The 19654-nt window shown below is 35.9% G+C and overlaps 1 protein-coding gene across 4 annotated transcripts in view; it reads left to right on the top strand.

The window, feature by feature from the left end:
- The window catches only part of Fcho2 (FCH and mu domain containing endocytic adaptor 2), a 117251-nt gene that overhangs the window by 45863 nt on the left and 51734 nt on the right, over positions 1-19654 (top strand). For all 4 annotated transcript variants that reach the window (XM_087896819.1, XM_087896820.1, XM_087896817.1 and 1 more), the window contains exons 7-8: positions 6800-6898; positions 8350-8446. In XM_087896819.1, the coding sequence (XP_087752945.1) occupies positions 6800-6898; positions 8350-8446 (196 nt within the window). The remainder of the gene's footprint in view (positions 1-6799; positions 6899-8349; positions 8447-19654) is intronic.

Here is a 19654-nt window from a genome sequence, read left to right as displayed (position 1 = left end):
GTGTGCTTTTTTTTCCTGTAGCGTGAATAATAGAAACCCAAAGACAAATATTGGGGTTCAACATGAAGATCAGAAAAGCAAAACAGCTAACCACTAGAGAGACCTTTTACTTCTTCCAAATCTTCAGATTGAAGGGGAGAGAGCCTATCTCCACAAATCCTCAGGCTCCACACTCCTGAGTTCCTGTCTCTTCCGCTTTATATTCCTTTCTCTGCCTAGCCATATTGCTCCTGTTTCCACCTCCCTAGTGCTGGGACTAAGAGTGTTTGACTCCCAAACACTGAGATTAAAGATGTGAACCACCATCGATTTTTGTGTATCCCAGGATATCCTTGAACTCATAGAAATCCATCTGACTCTGTCTTTTGAGTCCTGGGATTAAAGGTGTGTGCTACCGCTTCCTGGCCTGTATGGCTGATTAGTAATGGCTGCTTTGCCTTCTAATCTTCAGGCAAGCTTTATTTATTAAAACACAAATAATATACCACTATATTTCTTATTTTTATCTAAAATAAAGAAGGGTATAACAAATAGAAGAACTACATACAATAAGTACAATAACTATATACAATATATACAGGCAATAAATACATCAACAATGCCTAGTCCATTTGCATTTGACAAATTCAGAGAAAATACTCCATTATCTATCTTATCTTGCTGAGTTCAAAGTGTTGTACCTAATTTACTTTCTATCATAACTTGCTTTCTGTGTCTGGTAAACAAGGAAAACTATAACTATCTAGTCTTCAACTCCCTCAAGACCCAAGAAGGAAATATTATTAACTGAGTAAGCGGGAAGTTCAAGCAAGCAACTTCCAAAACATGTGAGAAATGACAAAAACAGCTGGCTGTCTGGACAGTCACCCAAAGTTTGTCTGCAGAGTTGGGCGTCCACCTTCAGCCTACAGGCCTAGCATCCAGCAGACTTCTGTAAAGCAGGATGTTCTAAAGGGCTGTCCATCTTAGCGTGGTGCTGGTTTACAGTCGCTCTCTTATGTCCTGCTTGTCTGCATGCTGTCAGCAGTTGAGGCAAGGGCATTTTTTTGCCCAGTGACTTATTTTTGCCACAAAGAATGTAAACTCCATGTGGATGGAGTTTTTTCAAGTCCATTATCTTCTCTGAAGTAGATCGGCGCTTCCAGGAACAGGCATGTCTCATTGTCGTAAGAAAAAGAACCTATGTTATTAAAACATCTTAAATGCCTATACTGTAGATCTGAAGTATTGTAGGATGGCATATCTATCTAAAGTATCTTTATTTGACCTTGAAAACATACCTACTGTGTCTGCAAGTTTGATTGTAATAGGTGATTAATAATAACCTGCATTTCCTTATTATCCCAAACAGTTGGTAATAACTTTCAAGAACTAGAAATTTGGGAAGGTTTATGTCATGTTCTTAAATTTACTTCCTGCTGTCTTGGTGTGATGGCATCTTTAGGAAATCCTGAAAAGAAAAATTTGGGTTAATTGTCAAGTCCTGGGAGAGGTAGCTGTATCATTTGTTGTCCAGTCTTTATGTACTGGGAGATTACAGGACTTGTCTGAATTCCTGGCTAGAGTAGTCTGTGAGGCTGGATCATCTCAGCTAGCCACCTCAAAATTATTTTGAGCAGTTTTTAGTCGAAAAGCCAATCTTTAGGTGGTGTTATAGTCCTGGATAAATTGTCACTGTGGGACCCTATCCTCTTTTTGGAGACTTCAAAGGTTGCTGTTAGGCGTGCTCATGGTTCACTGCAGAAAACTGATAGAGACTCAAACCCGAAATCATGTAGAGGAACGTAGATGAGACCTTTTTCTAAAATTAGTTAGTACTCTATATGACCATTAATATGACAAAAGTTTAGAATATATATATATATATATATATATATATATAAATCTTCTAAATTTTACACCTTAAGAAAAACTGCTAAAGAATCAATATAGAACCAATGGATTATGAGATTAGTGGCAATAAAATAGTCCTTAATTGTTTTTATTCTGTCCCATATCAGGTGACTTTTCTCACATGAGACAGAGATTTTGGATTTTAATTTAATAAGCACATGTGGGTTTGTAGACGAAAAGAACCACACCCCCAACTCCAAAATCAGCTTTAATTTTTAATTAGACTGACTACAGAAAGACCATTTGCATTATATGTCTGTAGAGAATAGCAGAAACAAACATTTGAGAAGATTTATAGAATTTTATTCCGTTGGAAATGTGATATACCATTAGGCCAATTTTTTTCTTGGGACAGTTTTTTTCTGGATGATTTGTCCTTTTTCTTCAGCTGTCTCATTTGTCCAGTGGTCTTCAGATTCCTTAGCTGAATTCCTTTATTCTCCTGAAAAGACAGAAACAGAATCCTTCCCTAGCCCTAATTTTGGGGAGATTCTCTTTTGGCAAGTTATATCTGATCAAATGAAAAGCATTTGTTGATTTTATAGGTTAGTTTAGATTAAACGCCATACTGTTTGTTGAACTATCATCTCTTCTAATTAAGAGGTGTCTCTTGTTTAAATCAAATCTTTATCATTTTATGATATTCATAACTTTTCTTCTCTTGTGGAAACAAAAATGAAACCTTTTCCCTAACATAACACATGTTTTTGTTTCCATTCTGAAGTTAGTACAACTTTAAAGTATATTGACAGATTTAATTTTGTAGTTTTTTCTGCTATCCAATGTCTCTCCATAGCTGTTGTATCTTTCTCATTAGCATTAAAAAAGTTCAAAGTTAACAAAGCATTATGCAGTCCATTTCTGCGGGGTCTTTGTCATCCTGTTCTTTTTGCTTAGCATATCCCTTCAAGTTCAGTGTGATCTTTCTATACCTGTCTGGCCTGTAGAATTGTGTGGTATAACTGTAATATAATATTTATATTATTATTATAAGTAAAAAGCAGTTTCATTTTTCTTAGAGACATGCTGGAGCACTTTCTGTCTTTATTTGTACAGGTATACCCATGATGACCATAACTTCCAGGAAATACGTAATTACTGAATCAGCTTTTTTCAAACTCAAAGCAGTTGCCCATTGAAAACCTGCATAAATATCAATGGTGGTGTACATATTGTAGTTTTCCAAATGCTACAAAATGGAACACACCCATCTGCCAGATTTCATTCCTTTGAGTACTTTGAAGGAAGTGGTATTTGGTTGTGTAAAGAACAAGTAGAATATTTTCTTATAATTTCCTTGACTTGTTGCCACGTGATGAAAAAAATCATTTTTAAACTTCTGCTGTTGGCACAAAGTTTTTTTTTTTTAAAAAAAAATCAAAATTCTGAGGCCTTCAGCATGTTTTTGATCAGTAGTTGATCAATTTCTGTATTACCTTATGCTAGAGGACCTGGCAGACATGTATGGGATCAGTTGTGTGTTATGTATATGGGATGATTCCTATTTTTGATTGTATCTGTAACTGAATAAATAATAAAATTCTGTATCATTTGACATAAATTCAGCCATTTCAATATGCAAACCAATTCTATATACTGTGAATCAGTAATTATGTTGAGAGGTTCTTTAAAATCCCTTAGTACTATGAGAATAGCATATAATTCTGACTCTTGGACAGAATCATAAGGACTTTGAACCACTTTACTTAAATTTTCTGATTTTTAACTTCCCTTTCCAGATTTATTTGCATCAGTATGGAAAGTAGGAAAGATCCAGTTAGTTCTCTGTATAAGTTGAATTCTCTTGCTTTTGGGATAGTTGTTGTTTATCTCTCTCAACAAATTACTATAAGCTCTTTGCCAGAGTTCACTTTTTTCCCATAATTTGTCAATCTCATCATTATTAAAAGGTTCTATAATTTCTGCTGTGTCTATTCCTGCTAATTGACGAAGTTTCAATTTTCATTTTAGAATTAACTCAGAGACCTTTTCCACATAAGTTTTTAATTTTTTTACTTGTTTTATTTGGTAAAAAAGAGTCATTCTAAGATAATATATTCTCTCTGTATTAAAATTCCTGTGAGAGAATATTTGGAGGGTAATATGACCAGAATGCAGTTAAGATTTGGATCTACATAATCCATATGTGTCTTCTGTAATTTCTCTTCAATCAAAGCCTATTCTCTCATCTTCATCTGATAATTTCCTAGGACTATTTAAGTCCTTGTTACCATAAGGCTTTAAGTTAATGAGTTCATGAGGTTTTATCCCAGTAGTGCACCATAGATGGGAAATGTCTACTAGTAATCTTTGGAAGTCATTAAGAGTCTGCAGTCAGTCCCTTCTAATTTGCGCCTTTTGTGGTCTAATTGTCTATAAACCTATTTTATAGCTTAAATAATTAATAGAATCTCCTTTGTATTTTTGGGGGATCAACTTGTAATCCCCAGCAAGGCAAAATTTTCTTTACTTCTTCAAACATTGTTTCGAAAGCAACTACATTTGAATCAGATAGTAAAATGTCATCCATGAATGGTAAACTACAGATTCAGGAAATTGCTTAAGTATTATTCCCAGTTGCTAACTTACGAAATATTGGTACATCCATTGGGTGGGGCTATTTAACCTTCCATGTGGGAGAACCTATTGATATCTCTTAGCAGGCTGAAAAGTATAAGTAGGCACTGGGAAGGCAAAATTTTCTCTTTCTTGTAAAGGTATAATGAAGAAACAATCTTTTAAGTCAGTAGCTTTAAGTGACCATCCTTTGGCAATAGATAAGGCAGAGGAATGGCAGACTGTAGAGAGCCCATTGGCTGAATCACATTATTAACAGCTCTTAGATTTGTTACCATTCTTCCTTTTCCAGATTTCTTTCTAACATCAAATACTGGAGAATTCTAAGGGCTGGTTGATTCTTCAGTATGCTGAGCATCTAGTTGCTCCTGTACCAGCTGTTCTAAAGTCTGTAGTTTCTCTCTTGTTAAAGGCTATTGTGCAACCAATGCAGGTTTATCTGTCAATCATTTTAAAGGTAGGGCTGTTGGTGTCTTTGGAAGCTGTGGTATCTTGTTCTTTATAATAGCTTGTTATATTTTTCCCAGAAACATATGCTAATTTATGGTTTGTTTCTAAATTTAAGGGAATGTTAATTTGAGTATTCCATTGCTGTAACAAATCGTATTCCCACAAATTCATTGCTGTGTTAGCCACATATTGTTTTGATACTCTTTACTGTCCTCCTGACCCTATTCATTTGACTGATCTCATGCTCTGCTTTACCTGAAGTATAGTTCCAGTTCCCAAAAACACTTTAATCTATTCTATCTAGTCTTTAGGGCTAATTCTATTACAGACTGACCACGAGTTTAACATTTGATTCACAAAAGGTGAATGCATTCCATATGAGACTTGCTTCTTTGAATCTTCTTAACTCTAACTTTGGCACAGGAGTCCATTCAGCTCTTACTCTGTCATTAGGCAGTTCCTGTAAGGTTACTGGATATATTAAAGTTGGTTGTTTGAAAACCTTAGACTGTTCCTCTCTATTCTTATAATGTAACACTGAAATTGGTTTTCTGTTAAATTCCTCTGTTTGTATTTGAATGTCTCTGTGATCTGTTTTATTAAGTTTTTCTTAGACATGCCTCTTTGTACTCAGATTAACCAACTTTTTTAGTGATACAGCATAAATGATGCAACTGATAATGTTTACAATTGACATTACACAAGTCCCATCTAAGTAATCCTCTCATTTAATAGTTCCATTTTCAAACTGCCTAGCATATTATCATACAGAGACTCAAATCTCTCCATTGTAATGGTTTTTCACATTCTTTTCTATCCTAAAATAAAATCTTTCCGTTTCAGAATTGTATTTGAATTATTTGTGAATTCATGCTTCAAGATACTTCTAAGTAGGGGCCAGGAGAGATGGTTCAGTGGTTAAGAGCACTGCCTGCTTCGGAGGTCCTGGATTGACGTCTCAGTACCCATCCTCATGGCAGCTCACAGCTATCTGTAGCTTCTGTTCCAGGGGGGTCTGACATCCTGTTCTGGCCTCTTCAGGCACAGCAGGCATGTGGTGCACAGATAAACTGCAGGCCAAACACTCATACACATAAAAAGTAAAAAGATACTTCTGGGTAGTTCAAAATATACCTTGTTTGGTAAAACTATTAAAAGGGAATGAAGACACACTCTCCTTAGAAAATGGTTGGGTAAGCCAAGTGACACAGGTTCCACTATTTTGGTAATTCTAGAGTTTTTATCATGAGTTTTGCAATGCAGGAGCTAGCAGTGGTATTCTCTGGGAAAAGATGTAATCATAACTGGGAAAGTTTCCTTCCCTGAAGCATTCCCATCTTCCTACCTCAGACATCCTGGAGACCCACGCTGTGGTGAGACACCCTCAGCTGGTCCAGTGCATTCCTCCCTTCTGTAGAAAACTGCTGAGACAATCCCTCAGGCATCCCCCAAGTTCTCCGACCACAGACTGCTAATTTCTCAAAAGTTAGGCATGTTAGGAATCTTAGACCAGATTGTAAACTTCAGAATCAAATGGTAAGGCTTTGTTGTGCTAGCATCAGGTTTTAGTTTTGGAAATCTCCCTGGCTTTTATAATGCTCTTATCTTCTGACTTTCCTAATTTTTTAAAATTCTGATTTTAGAGTTTAACTTCTAGTAGCTTCAGACTCTGGAAAAGTTTGTATTTATCCAAGAGAATGGGATAACAAAAAGTTAAATTATTAGGTTTTTGCCTAGAAGCATTTTAAACATAGTGCTAATTTATTTAATTTAATTGTCTATGTTAAAATAGTTCCTAAAACTTCTTTTAATTCTAAAGTATATATTTCTATGTATATATGTATATTTTATAATCAAAACTTCTATATTTTAAATCCAGAAATTTCAAGATATTGAAGAAACTCATCTCATTCACATAAAGGAAATTATAGGATCCTTGTCAAATGCTATAAAGGAAATTCATTTACAAATAGGCCAGGTAAATTTTTTGCTTTATGTTGAAGTGGTTTATAAAATTTTTATGTTCACTTACAGCTCTTTATTAAGTTTTTTATTAAGTTGTTTATCAAGTCTTTCATCACATTATTTGGAAATCATACATATGATAATTGTTTTTGATGAAGAATATGTATTTATATGTATTTTCTTACTGATCACCAAGCATGATGATTTTTTGTTGTTGTTGTTATTATTTGCTTTTTGAGACAGGTTTTTTTTTTTGTGTGTGTAACCTTGGCTATCCTTGAGCTCACTCTGTAGACCAGGCTGGCCTTGAACTCGGATACCCTTCCGCTTCTGCATCCCAAGTTCAGGGATTAAAGCATACACCACCAGTGCCTGGCTGAAACTTATTTTTTTTTTAAAGTTTACTTTTGATGTTTTTTAAATTATGTGTGGGTATGTACATATGACAGAAGGTGCTTCAAAGTCAGAATTGCCATCTTGCCCAGGAAGTGGAGCTACTGGTGTCTATGAGTCTCTTCAGTGGTGGTGGGGATTGTATTTGGGTCCTCTGGTCAAACAGCCACTAAACCATCTGTCCAGCCCCAATTTAAATTGTTTTATAGTAACTGAGTTGTATAACTATATAGTTACTATATAACTGTACTTATCAGTATTACTATGTACTTAACCTTATACTTAGTATATATTAAACTACTGGTTATTTTAAGTAGTTATATACTTCTAAGAATTAACTATATAGTACTCTTAATACAAATTGGATGTTACCAACTTCAGATTATTTTTCTTTTCAAGTTTTACTATTCTAAGTTTAGAGCAGCAACTTCAGTAATTAGAAAATATACATGTGAAAGTGTTCAGTGATAATCTGGGGTGTACTGAAGTAAAGGAAAGAAAGGAAGAGTCTTTTCCTTTGCTACTTAAATGCAAACATTAGGTAGGCAGTGGTGATACACACCTTTAATCCCAGTACTTGGAAAGCAGAAGCAGGCAGATCTCTGTGAGTTCAAGGCCAGGCTGGTCTACAAAGAAAGTTCCAGGGTAGCTGAGACTTACAGAGAAACCCTGTCTTGAAAAATCATAAAAAGGAAGAAAGAAAAAAAAAGAATTCTGTCTCTAAAATAATCGAAGTAGCAATAATAAATTGACTATAAAGTAATATCTTAGTGGAGACGGTAAGCAGACATTGGTCTCTAGAAATCTGCCAACATAGGAAACAACATGAGAGATAAAAAAAATCTGATGTAACTTTTGTTTTGTTTTTTGAGACAGGGTTTCTCTGTGTAACAGTCCTGACTGTCCCGGAACTCTCTCTGTAGACTAGACTATCCTCGAACTCAGAGATCTTCCTACCTTTGCCTCCTGAGTGCTGGAACTAAAAGCATAGCTTTTTAAATTGCCTTGTAAAGTAAGAATGCTAGTTTAAAAAAGAAAAATAAAGTAAAAAACTTTATTCTTTTTTAATAGGTTCATGAAGAATTTATAAATAATATGGCTAATACTACAATTGAAAGTTTGATACAAAAATTTGCTGAGTCAAAGGGCACAGGGAAAGAAAGACCTGGTAAGATGAAACAAGTACTTACCTTGTTATTTTTTAAATTGTGACTTTATATCACATACCCTGAACAACATTTTTAAACTGTAAAATGGAGTGAATCATAAAAAATGAGTCATGTTTGTTTGTTTATTGTATATTTATGAGTGTTTTGCCTACGTGTCTGTATGTGTACTAGTCTCATGCTTGGGGCTGGAGAAGGCTAGAAGAGGGTGTCACATTCTCTGAAATTGAATGACTCAGCCACCATGTGAGTGCTGGGAATTGAAGGCAGGTCCTCTGCAAGACCAATAGCTAAACCACTTAGCTATTTCTCCAGCCCTTAAATTAAGGCTTTTGTTACAGCCTGTAGTGGTTAATAATTTAGTTACTTAAAATGGTCATTTAACTTTTACAAAATGAAACTATTTGTGGCTTGTTTGGACTTCTGAGAGGAGTGTTAGCTATTGATACAGAAGACCTGTTTAATGAAGGAAGATGAGGAAATACTGACCCTTCAGCACTGAGACTAATATAGGACCTTTCTTAAAATTTAATGGCTTTCTTTTTTTCATGCACATACATTTCTAGGGAGTGTTTTTTATTGAGTGCCAACTGTGCAAAGCATCAAGAATATACAAGTGAATGAATGTAGGGGTCTTGCTTTCTAGAACTCAGCATGTAGACCATGCTAACCTTAAACTTACAGATCTCCTCCTACTTTTGCCTCTTGAGTGCTGGGATTAAAGGCAGTGTGCTAGCATGCCTGGCCTCCACCTTCTACTTTTTTCAAAAGGTGTATTTTATGTTTTATGTTCTAATTTTTATTTTCTTCTGTTGTTTTAGACAGGGATTCTCTGTACTGTAACTGTAACTGTCCTGGAACTCTATGTAGACCAGGTTGATCTTGAACTCACAGTGATCCACTGCCTCTGCCTCTCAAGTGCTGGACTAAAGGTGTGTGCAGCTATGCCTAGTCCCATATTCTACTTTTATTTTTAATTTTTTTTCATTATAAACTGGTTGAACTATTAGCTCAGGCTTCTTATTAACTAATTCTTTTTTTTATTATTTTATTTTTTTTTGTTTTTCGAGATGGGGTTTCTCTGTGGCTTTGGAGCCTGTCCTAGAACTAGCTCTTGTAGACCAGGCTGACCTAGAATTCACAGAGATCTGACTGCCTCAGCCTCCCAAGTTTTTTAGCTAATTCTTATATCTTACAGTAACCCATAATTCTTGTCTGTGTTAGCCACGTGGCTTGGGACCTTTTATCAGCGAGGCAGTCTCATCTTGCTTCCTCTGTGTCTGGATGACAACTGCAAGCTAACTTTTCCTCTTGCCAGAATCCCATATTCTACTTTTAATGAGCATCTTATGACACTGAATGTAATAAGTAGCCATTATCTCTTTTTATTTAGTATACTTAATATCTTCCTTCCAGCTGCTTGACTTCGTTTCTTACTGTAGTGTATAAGAAATATATTTTAGGGCTGGAGAGATGGCTCAGCAGTTAAGAACATTGCCTGCTCTTCCAAAGGTCCTGAGTTCAGTTCCCAGCAACCACATGGTGGCTCACAACCATCTGTATAGAGGTATGGCACCCTCTTCTGGTCTGCAGGCATTCACGCAGACAGAACATTGTATACAAAATAAATAAGTAAATATTTTAAAAAATATATATTTTATTCCACAGGTAAAAACAATTCATTCAACTTAATTAAACTGTGGCATGGAATTTAGAAAAATAGATAAGCAATAAAAGAAAAGTTTAAGAGTCAGTTTTCTTCAATATATCACAAAAGCATGACTTGAAGCCTGAGCCATCTAAAGTTTCTTTTCTTCCCAAATCTCATTAATTTTTAAATGTTAGTAATTGAATTATATTGGTATTTCTCCCTCAAACCTTTTTGTTTTTTTTTCTCTCTCTCTGGATGATTAATTTGCAGTTTTATTGCACTGGTATAATAGATATTTCTTACTAGGTTCCTTTAAAACATTATAGCCACATATGTGTTTGACTATGCAATTAAGAACTTAAAATTATGGTATTTACAAATCTTTGAATTTTTATTATAGACAGAATATAAGTTAAGATCTGTACTTGAGGGGCTGGAGAGATGACTCAGTGATTAAGAACACTGGCACTCTTTCAGAGGACTCAAGTTCAATTCTCAGCACTCACATGACGGCTCACAACCATCTGTAACTCTCGTTACCCGGTATCCAACACCTTCATATAGCATATATACACCCGTTCCCATTAAGTAAATAAACAGCTAAATAAATAAATAAATCTTTTTTGAAAATCTGTACTTGAATTTGAAGTCCTTGAAGATGTGTGATTCAATACCCTCACTTTGGGTAGCTTGCGAGTTCCTGCACAGGCCTTTCTTTGTCTTTGACACTTTAATTGTGCTATATCCCTACTCTAGAGAATAGTGCGTTCCACATCTTTCCATTTTTTTAAGAAGTAAATGCCCTTTTAAAGAGCCAGGTCACATATTAACTCCTTTCATCAAAAATTTCCCTGAACGTCATACTTCTCCTTTGTGTACTTGTGGAAACATACCCTTCTCTGTTCATCTTTTATTTCTATGTTTATAAATAGTGTGCTGAATAGTTTTATTATTTATTTACAAATAGTTTATAAATAAAATGATGAGTAAGATTAGACTGAAGTGGATGAATTTACTTTTAGAAAAATCTTCATTATGTGGACATAAATCATTATACTTAATACTTAGTGAACACTAGATTCTGTGTCCTGAACTGTTAGTCACTTTGCAGAGACACTTTGGTTTCTGAAGTAGGTGCTATATTTCAGTTTTATAATTGAAGTGAGAAGCTAAAGATAAGGGGCTGGATAGATGGTTCAGAGGTTAAGAGCACTGATTGTTCTTCCAGAGGTCCTGAGTTCAATTCCCAGCAACCACATGGTGGCTCACAACCATCTGTAAAGAAATCTGGTGCTCTCTTCTGGCCTGCAGGCACACATGCAGTACAGAACACTGTAAACAAAATAAATAAATAAATCTTTGGGAAAAAAAAAAGAAGCTAAAGATAACCCTAAGTTAGCATATGGTAAAGCTGGGATATTAATTCCATGATATCCGCCCACCACCACATACACATACACCCAGACAGTTATGTCTGTCTGTCTGTCTGTCTGTCTATTTTCTGTATAATAGCCATGACTATCCTGAAGTCACTTTGTATACCAACCAGGCTGGCCTCAAACTCACAGAGATCAACCTGCCTCAGCCTCCCTAGTGCTGGGATTAAAGGTGTGTGCTACTGCCCAGCTTCAGTTCCAGGATTCTTGATCCCAAGGTCAATTGGAGAAAATGGGGACAGACCAAGTTAAAGACAGAATGAAGATGATGCGATATCCAAGTAAAGAAGAGATTTTATCTTTATTCTGGTTATGTCAAGCTGTAGTTTTCACATGTTATCATTGTTGGAAATTGGGCAAGGTGTTCCAGACCTTTCTGTGTTACTTTTTATAAATATATGTGTATCTACAATCATCTAAAAATACTTTGAAAGATTAATTGAAGCCAGTATACTTGAATTGAAATCTGAACCTTAACTTATTAGCAATACTTTCTTTTAAGTCACAGATAATCCAGAGTATTATGTAAAAAGCAAAAGAATCCAAAGAATGAGCTTCAAGTGTCTTGTTCTTCAAATATAAAATCAGACAATAGTTGGAACATTAAAATGTCGTGCTAATCTGTCTCAGCCTCTGGAGTGGAGCCTCTAGGAGCCTCCACCATTCTTAGCTTTGACTGGCATTTTTGATAGCTTTTTTTGTGTATGGGGGGGTATGCAGACCAATCTACTGGTGATACTATGCTGGCCCTGATGTAATTTTTTTTTCACTCTTCTTGTACTTCTTAGGCTTCTTTGCTGCTTGTTTGTATGTGTGCCAGTGTCATTTCCGAAGACTCAGTCAAGGACTGACGTGTGTGGCATGTGTATCATGGAAGACACTGCCACTAGACCATAGTAGTTATCTTCCAAGGGGGATCTCAGAACCCCTCTCATTACAGTGCTCCATGTAGTTACTGCCAGTATCTAGGTCTGGCTCTCATGTTGATACTGTCATCTCTGACTTAGTTGAATAGAGTCTTTGTTTTCACATGTTGACAAGCCAGTTTAAACATGTTTAAGTTAAAAAGTCCATGACTTTTTTAACCTGGAAGGACAGGAATAAGTTCAAGGAAGCGGATATCATCAGGGTTTGTTGTACTCTCCCCTAACCCCTTTCTTATTTCTACTGTCTCTGCTTGGCTTCACTTTCTTACGCTCTAACTGTAGATGTTCTCTGCATTGCTGTGAAGGAGTCTTCAACAGCAGTGACTGTCAGTTGAGAATCCAAGTAGGAAAAATCAAACTTTTGTTTACCTAGTGTTAGTATAGTAATTTTAGGGAAGGTGTTTTTATGGCATGTCTATTTCAGTTCTTCATTATAGTATCAGTCTACTAACTACATTAGACTGTCAAATAGAACCTTTTAAAACTAGAATGCATTGTATATATGTTTGAATTATAGGGCATGATCTTGTTATTCATATTTTTTTAAATGATTTCTTTTAAGATTTATTATGTGTACATTTATGTATTTATTATGTATACAGTATTCTCAGTATTTTGTCTGTATGCCTGCACACCAGAAGAGGGCACTAGATTTCATTACAGATGATTGTGAGCCACCATGTGGTTGCTGGGAATTGAATTCAGGACCTTTGAAAGAGCAGGCAGTGCTCTTAACCACTGAGCCATCTCTCGAGCCCTTGTTAATAATATTTAATCAGAAACCTTAATTCAGAAGGATTTATTTTATAATTAGGTAAACTAGTGGGAAATGTTACATGATTTATTTGATTTGTATTATACTCACAGAATTTTATTACTTACTGAGAACTTGAAAATAATCTAGTACAGTGTATTTATTTAACATAAATATGTTGAAACTTATGAAGACGTGCCTTTGTTTTCATTTCATGTAGATATCCTGGTTTGCTTTTTGTTGCTATGATAAAACTCTTGACAAAAAAATTTGAGGAGGAAAGAGTTTATTTCAGAGTACAGTTTATAGTCAATCAAATAAGGGCCTAAAGATAGGAACCTAAATGGAGGCCACGAAGGAACGTGACTTACTGACTTGCCCCTCATGGCTCACTTAGTTTCCTTTTATATTACCTAGGTGTCACCACTTACAGTGGTCTAGGCCCTTCTACATTAGTCATTTAATCCAGAAAATGCCCCAAGAGTTGCCTACAGGCAATCTGATAAGAGTCATTTTCTCAACTGAGATTCCCTTTCCCCATTTGACCATAGTTTATGTCAAGTTGACAAAAAACATAACCATCACAGTGGGCTGTAAGAGATGAGGAAAGTTTTGTTAGTTCTCAGGAGTTGCTGGACCCTTTACATTCATCATGGTTTCCTACCTGCTGCCCACTGATCCACATTGTCTCTGATAAACTCAGCAGTAAGAACTTGCTTCATAAACTGCCTTCTGTGTTGGGTATTTAGAATAGCTCTCATCAGCAGTTGCCTTTGACTCATTGTGTGATTCTTTTTACATTCTAGACACATACAACGCATGTGTTTTCTTACCTCTATTGTAGTACAGTAGTTTGTGGTTTGATTTTTGCCAGCAAAATCAGTCCTCATTGGTAAAGTGGGCATAATATAGTATCTGACCCTTGGGACTATTGTGAAGTTTGCATGATAATGTGGCATTATTGAGTATTTAATAGTATTCTGAAAAGCTAGAACATTGCTGACTAAATGGTGAGTATCGATAGTTATTTCTTTATAAATTTACCTTTAATGCCTCAAGATATACTGTAACATGTAGAAAATACCTATAATTTAGTTTTAGAAAGAGGGAAGATAAGCTTTCCTGGTATCATGAAACCCAGAATTAGGCAGCTGTTTCAGGATGCCTGGTGATACTGTGTGTGTAGGTGTGTTCGAAAACATTAATAAAAAAGGGCCATGTGGAGTAGAAAGGATGTGAGTGCTGTGCTTCAGTTGCTGTCAGTGGGTGAGTACAGCTCCACCCTGTTCTTGTTGTCTGTTAACACTGAGCAGAGGAGCCAAGGTGTCCTTACAGCTATATAACATTTATGTTTTTTAGAACAAGAAACTAAGAATTTTGTATGTGGTTGTATAAAATTCATATATTTAAAGTATTTTATTAACTAAGAAGTAATCTTGTCTTAGTCTCAGTCTAGTCTAGCTGATTTCTGTTATTTGTACTATTTTGTAAGGGCCTCCCCAGTGGATGAGTTTCTTTGCTAGTTTTAGTTTTATGGGATAGAGATTTTAATGAGAAAATCAGAAGCTAATTATTTTAAATGCATATACTTAAATGTTCTAGGGAGAGGTGTTTGTGATAGAGGCCAGAGATAATAGATAGTGTTTAGTTTTCTGTTATAAGATATAACATGTCTTTTTAAGGTATCCTTTGTAAATTAAATATTTTGAGAGTGTTCAGCTGTTTCTCTACTATTTGAGATAATCATAAAAATTTCTTTATGTGTAGTTAGTATTGCCTGGTTTCTTTGGAATTTGTATTGTAATGACTGGGTGCTTTGACTACCACAGCACCTTGTGTTTGAAATAGTCAGGAAGAAACGGGTTTTCTAATTTAGGCCTCGACTTTATCTTTCTATCCTCAATTGTTCTCATGTCTTTAGTTTGCTAAAAGAGATATTTATATAGCTTGTGCTGGTCAGGAACTTGCTCTGCAACCCAGGGTTCCAAACTCAGTCTTCCTCATTACTCCCTTGGTGCTGGGATTATGGGAACATCACTGTGTTCAATATAAGATCCACAGTTTTGTTGTTGCCTATTTTATAGTCTTCCTGTTAATTTTACTGTATGCTTTCATAAAAATTGCATAACTGCCCATTTTAAAAACCAGTAAGATAAATCACTTTAAAAATAAAAAGTTAATAGACCACAATGTAATGCTTAAAGATAAAAGTTTTGTTGAAAAACATCTTTGTTTTCATTACATGCAAAGTAGGTTTTGGGCTTCCAGATGAATAGTCCTTAGTATTTTAAAGCCAAAGGTCCAGATCTATGAAAGTAAATGGGAAAGCAAATGGGAAAAACTTGAGAAAGGGTAGATTTAAAACAAAGCCATGAAAAAAGTGAGATTCCTTTGATCAGATTTTCTACATGAAAATGAAATTAATGTGCTAGTTTAGCCATCTGGAATACTGCAAATTATCATTTAAAACAAACACTTGTTGAGAAATACAACCTATTGATTGTTTTTCTAGGCCTCTTGAACATTTGATAAAATTCCAAACCTAGAGAACTTGCTATCTGTGACTCTACCTAGACTTCTTTCAAATTTTATAAATTTATTATAAAAATATTTGCAAATAAAAAAATTTTACACATCCTAATTAGCTAGACCATAAGTTTGTACAACTCTGTGAACCTCTATATAGTTAGAATAGGTATTTGAAATGGAAAAATATATAAATTTTTATACTAAATTTTACACTTTTAGTACGGAATATATTTTATGCACTTAGTTACCACCAAAACCAAAAGATTCATGATAGAATTAGAGCTAGAAAAACAATTAGATTTGTATCTTTTATAATCCAGGTTTTTAAAAATTGTTTTGTTGTTACTGTTTTGTTTTTCTTTTTTTTAATATTTATTTATTATGTATACAGTTTCTGTCTGTGTGTCTGCCTGCATGCCTGAAGAGGGCACCAGGCCTCACTACAGATGGTTGTGAGCCACCATGTGGTTGCTGGGAATTGAACTCAGGACCTTTGAAAGAGCAGGCAATGCTCTTAACTGCTGAGCCATCTCTTCAGCCCCACTGTTTTGTTTATCAAGACAGGGTTTCTCTGTATAGCCCTGGCTGTCCTGGAATTCACTCTGTAGATCAGTCTACACAACTCAGAGATGTGTATTCCTATGCCTCCTGAGTGCTGAGACTAAAGGAGTGCGCCACCACCACCCTGCAAAAAAGTTGCTTTTAAGGTCGGAGAAAAAAAAGAAAAATTTTTGTGATTTTTTTTTTTCTTTATCTGTCTTTTTTTTTTTTTTTTTTTTTTGGCTGGTGGGGATAGTGGTTGAGACAGGGTTTCACTGTGTAGCCCTGGCTGTCCTAGAACTCACTCTGTAGACCATGCTGGCCTTCCAAGTGCCAGGATTAAAGGTGCCTGGTAATATTTTTATGTACCTAAGGCAGATTTTACAGCCTGCCAGTCTGCCGCCTGACTTTCTTGTTTCCCTTCCTTTCTCCCTCTTCCCCCTCCCCGCTCCTCTTCCTTCTTCCTCCTCCTGTGTTTGGGGGAGGGTTATTTCATAATTTCCTAGTTTTGTTGACTTTGCTTCCTTAAGGCTGGGATTCAGACATACATCATTGCACATGGCTTGATTAAAAGTTGTGTATATAGTAACAAGAAGAAGGTTCTAGTTCTTTTTGTGAACTGTAAAAGAAGTTAACTCAAGCCGGTTTTAACTTAAAAGGTAGTTTATTGGAAGGAAACTGAGGTATCTCAGTGATTGAAACTAAGGCATTTGGCAAGGCTTCAGAAGGAAACCCATACCAGGAATAGGAAAATGAGATATCTCTACGTCCATGGTTTTTTGTTTTCTTTGCTTCCAAAGTATAGGAAATGAAATGATCGTAGCAATGTCTTCTTGGTGGTTTTCGTCATTTGTTAGTTGTACCCATAGCTTAGAGTCAGTGAATTCAAGGGTTTTGTTTATTTGCTTTTTGTGTGTGTGTGTATGGGGAGAAATACTATGATTGGTTCAGGTTGGGTCAGGTAATCTTCCAATCCAGTCAGTTCTGGCTAGGTCCTGTGCTATAAATGTTGCTGTGCTTTCACTGCTTGAAGAGGGGGCCATGCTGAGCTCATCATAATCCCAGTTCTTGTGTCATTTCTACTTCAAAAACCCATTAAAATAGGTAGAGATGGGACTTTGGAGGGAAGAGAGGAGTTGCTTGAAAATGTATACAGAGCATATGTTTTTTTTTCTCTAAAATTTTCTGTAAACTTTTGGTATATGTTGAATAATTGTAAGTTTTACAGCAAAGATTTTATGTCTGATTTTTATCAAACTTTGTGTCCACAGCATTTTGCAGTCTGACCAATGATGCACTTAGATTCCACTTTGTTGATCCCTGCTCTTAGTGTTATGCTGAAATTGAATAGAGGGTTCTAGCAGGGTTTTATTTGCGTTTTCTAAGGAACTAATGTGGCATATCTTTTTATGTTTTGACCATTTATAATTTTTATTGTCAAAGAATTTCAGATCTTTTGACCATACTAAGAATTGGGTTTGATGTCTTATAATACTGAATATGTAAGTTGTATATCAGATTGATAATTCGTGAAATATTTCCCTTAGTTTGGTTTTGTTTTTATCTATTTGTATGTCATTGGACTGTGTGTCTGCCTGGTGCTCTTGGAGGCCAGAAGAAGTATCACATCATTGCAGACAGTTGTGAGCTGCTGTGAGGGTGCTGGGAATTGAACCCAGGTCCTCTGGAAGAACAGCCAGTGCTCTTAAACACTGAACCGTCTCTCTAGCCCCTTTGTCATTTTGAAAAACAAAAGTTAATTTTGATCAAGTCCAGTTTACCAGATTTCATATTTTTATGTTTTATGCTTTTGTTGTTTTTTAAAAAGATTTATTTATTATGTATATAGTGTTCTGCCTGCATGCATCCCTGCAAGCCAGAAGAGGGCACCAGATCTCATTATAGATGGTTGTGAGCCACGGTTGCTGGGAACAGAACTCAGTCAGGGCCCTTAACCTCTGAGCCATCTCTGCAGCCCTTGATGTTAGTTTAAAAATATTTTTTTGTGTTATTATTGGTGGAATCCAGGGCCTGTCACATACTAGACAAGCTGCTGTACCACTGAGCTATATTACCCAGCCTTGTTTTTATTAGAATTCACTGTGTGGCCCAGATAGGCATTGAACTCAATTCTCTTGCCTCAGCTTCCTAAGTGCTGTTATTTCATGCCTGCTTCACCAGTAAAGCTTGGTGTCATATTGAAGTATTTGTTTAGTATGTGGTGGTCCTTGCATTTAAGCTCAGCACTTGAGAGGCAGATGCAGGTGAGTTTCTGAGTTCAAGGCTAGCCTAGTCTACAGAGTGAGTTCCAGGATAGCCAGGGTTATGTAGAGAAACCCTGTCTCGAAAAACCAGACAACTAGAAAAGCTCCCAGTGGTCATAGCTAGAATGACTTGAGCAAGTATTAAGTAATGAATAGATTGCATTGTTACCCAAAGATGAAAATCAGTTTATTGGAGTTCATATAGGTACTGAAAATGTTTGGATAAATAATTTAAAACTTTTTTTTGAAAATAAAGATGTATAAATCTTGTAATTTTACATTCATTTATTGTGTGTGTATGTCCAACTTGAGGGAGTTGATTCTCTGCTTCTGTCTTTTGATCCTGGGAATTGAACTCAGATTGTCAGGTTTGGCAGCCAGCCCTTTACCTGCCCAGCCATTTTATGCACTAGCCATTATTTCTAATTTTTATTTTATTCTATTTTGAGTCAAGTTTTAGTTATATAGCCCTGACTAGCCTGGGGTTTTCCTTGCTGAACAGACTGGACTCCCACTCAGAGATCTGCATGCCTCTGCATCTAGAGTCTTGGGGCTAAAGGCTTTGCCACCTCAGCTCTATTAATTTTACTTTCAATTAGTTAACTTTTGAGATAGACTTTTACTGTATACAGCCCAGGCTGGCCTCAAATTGCAGATAATTCTTCCTCAGCTTTCTTAAATGGTAAGACTACAAGTATGTGCCACTGTACCTAAAAACAATGGTGTTTTGTTTTGTCTTTTCTGTGTTTGAGGCACTAAGTAGCTTTGGCTGGGCTGGAACTCTATTATGTAGACCTGGCTGGCCTAGAACTTATTAGATCTGCTTGTCTCTGCCTGTAAATGCTGGGCTTAAAGGCATGTGCCTCCGTGCCTGGTCCAAAATACACAAAACAACAATAACAAAAAATTTAAATATTTGGGTACTTCAAAGAAAATAGGTGAATGGCAGAAAAATAAATAAAAGTCACAGAACTTTGTTAATTATGAAGGATGCTCAAATTAAGACTATAATAAGATTTTTTTTTAATTACAAATGTGGGGGGCTGGAGAGATGGATGGCTCAGCGGTTAAGAATACTGACTGCTTTTCCAGAAGTCCTGAGTTCAATTC

This window comes from Myodes glareolus, chromosome 15 (genome assembly GCF_982192425.1).
Source record: "Myodes glareolus chromosome 15, mMyoGla1.1, whole genome shotgun sequence".
Taxonomy (NCBI): Eukaryota; Metazoa; Chordata; class Mammalia; order Rodentia; family Cricetidae; genus Myodes; species Myodes glareolus.
This window is presented reverse-complemented; position numbering and strand designations above follow the sequence as displayed.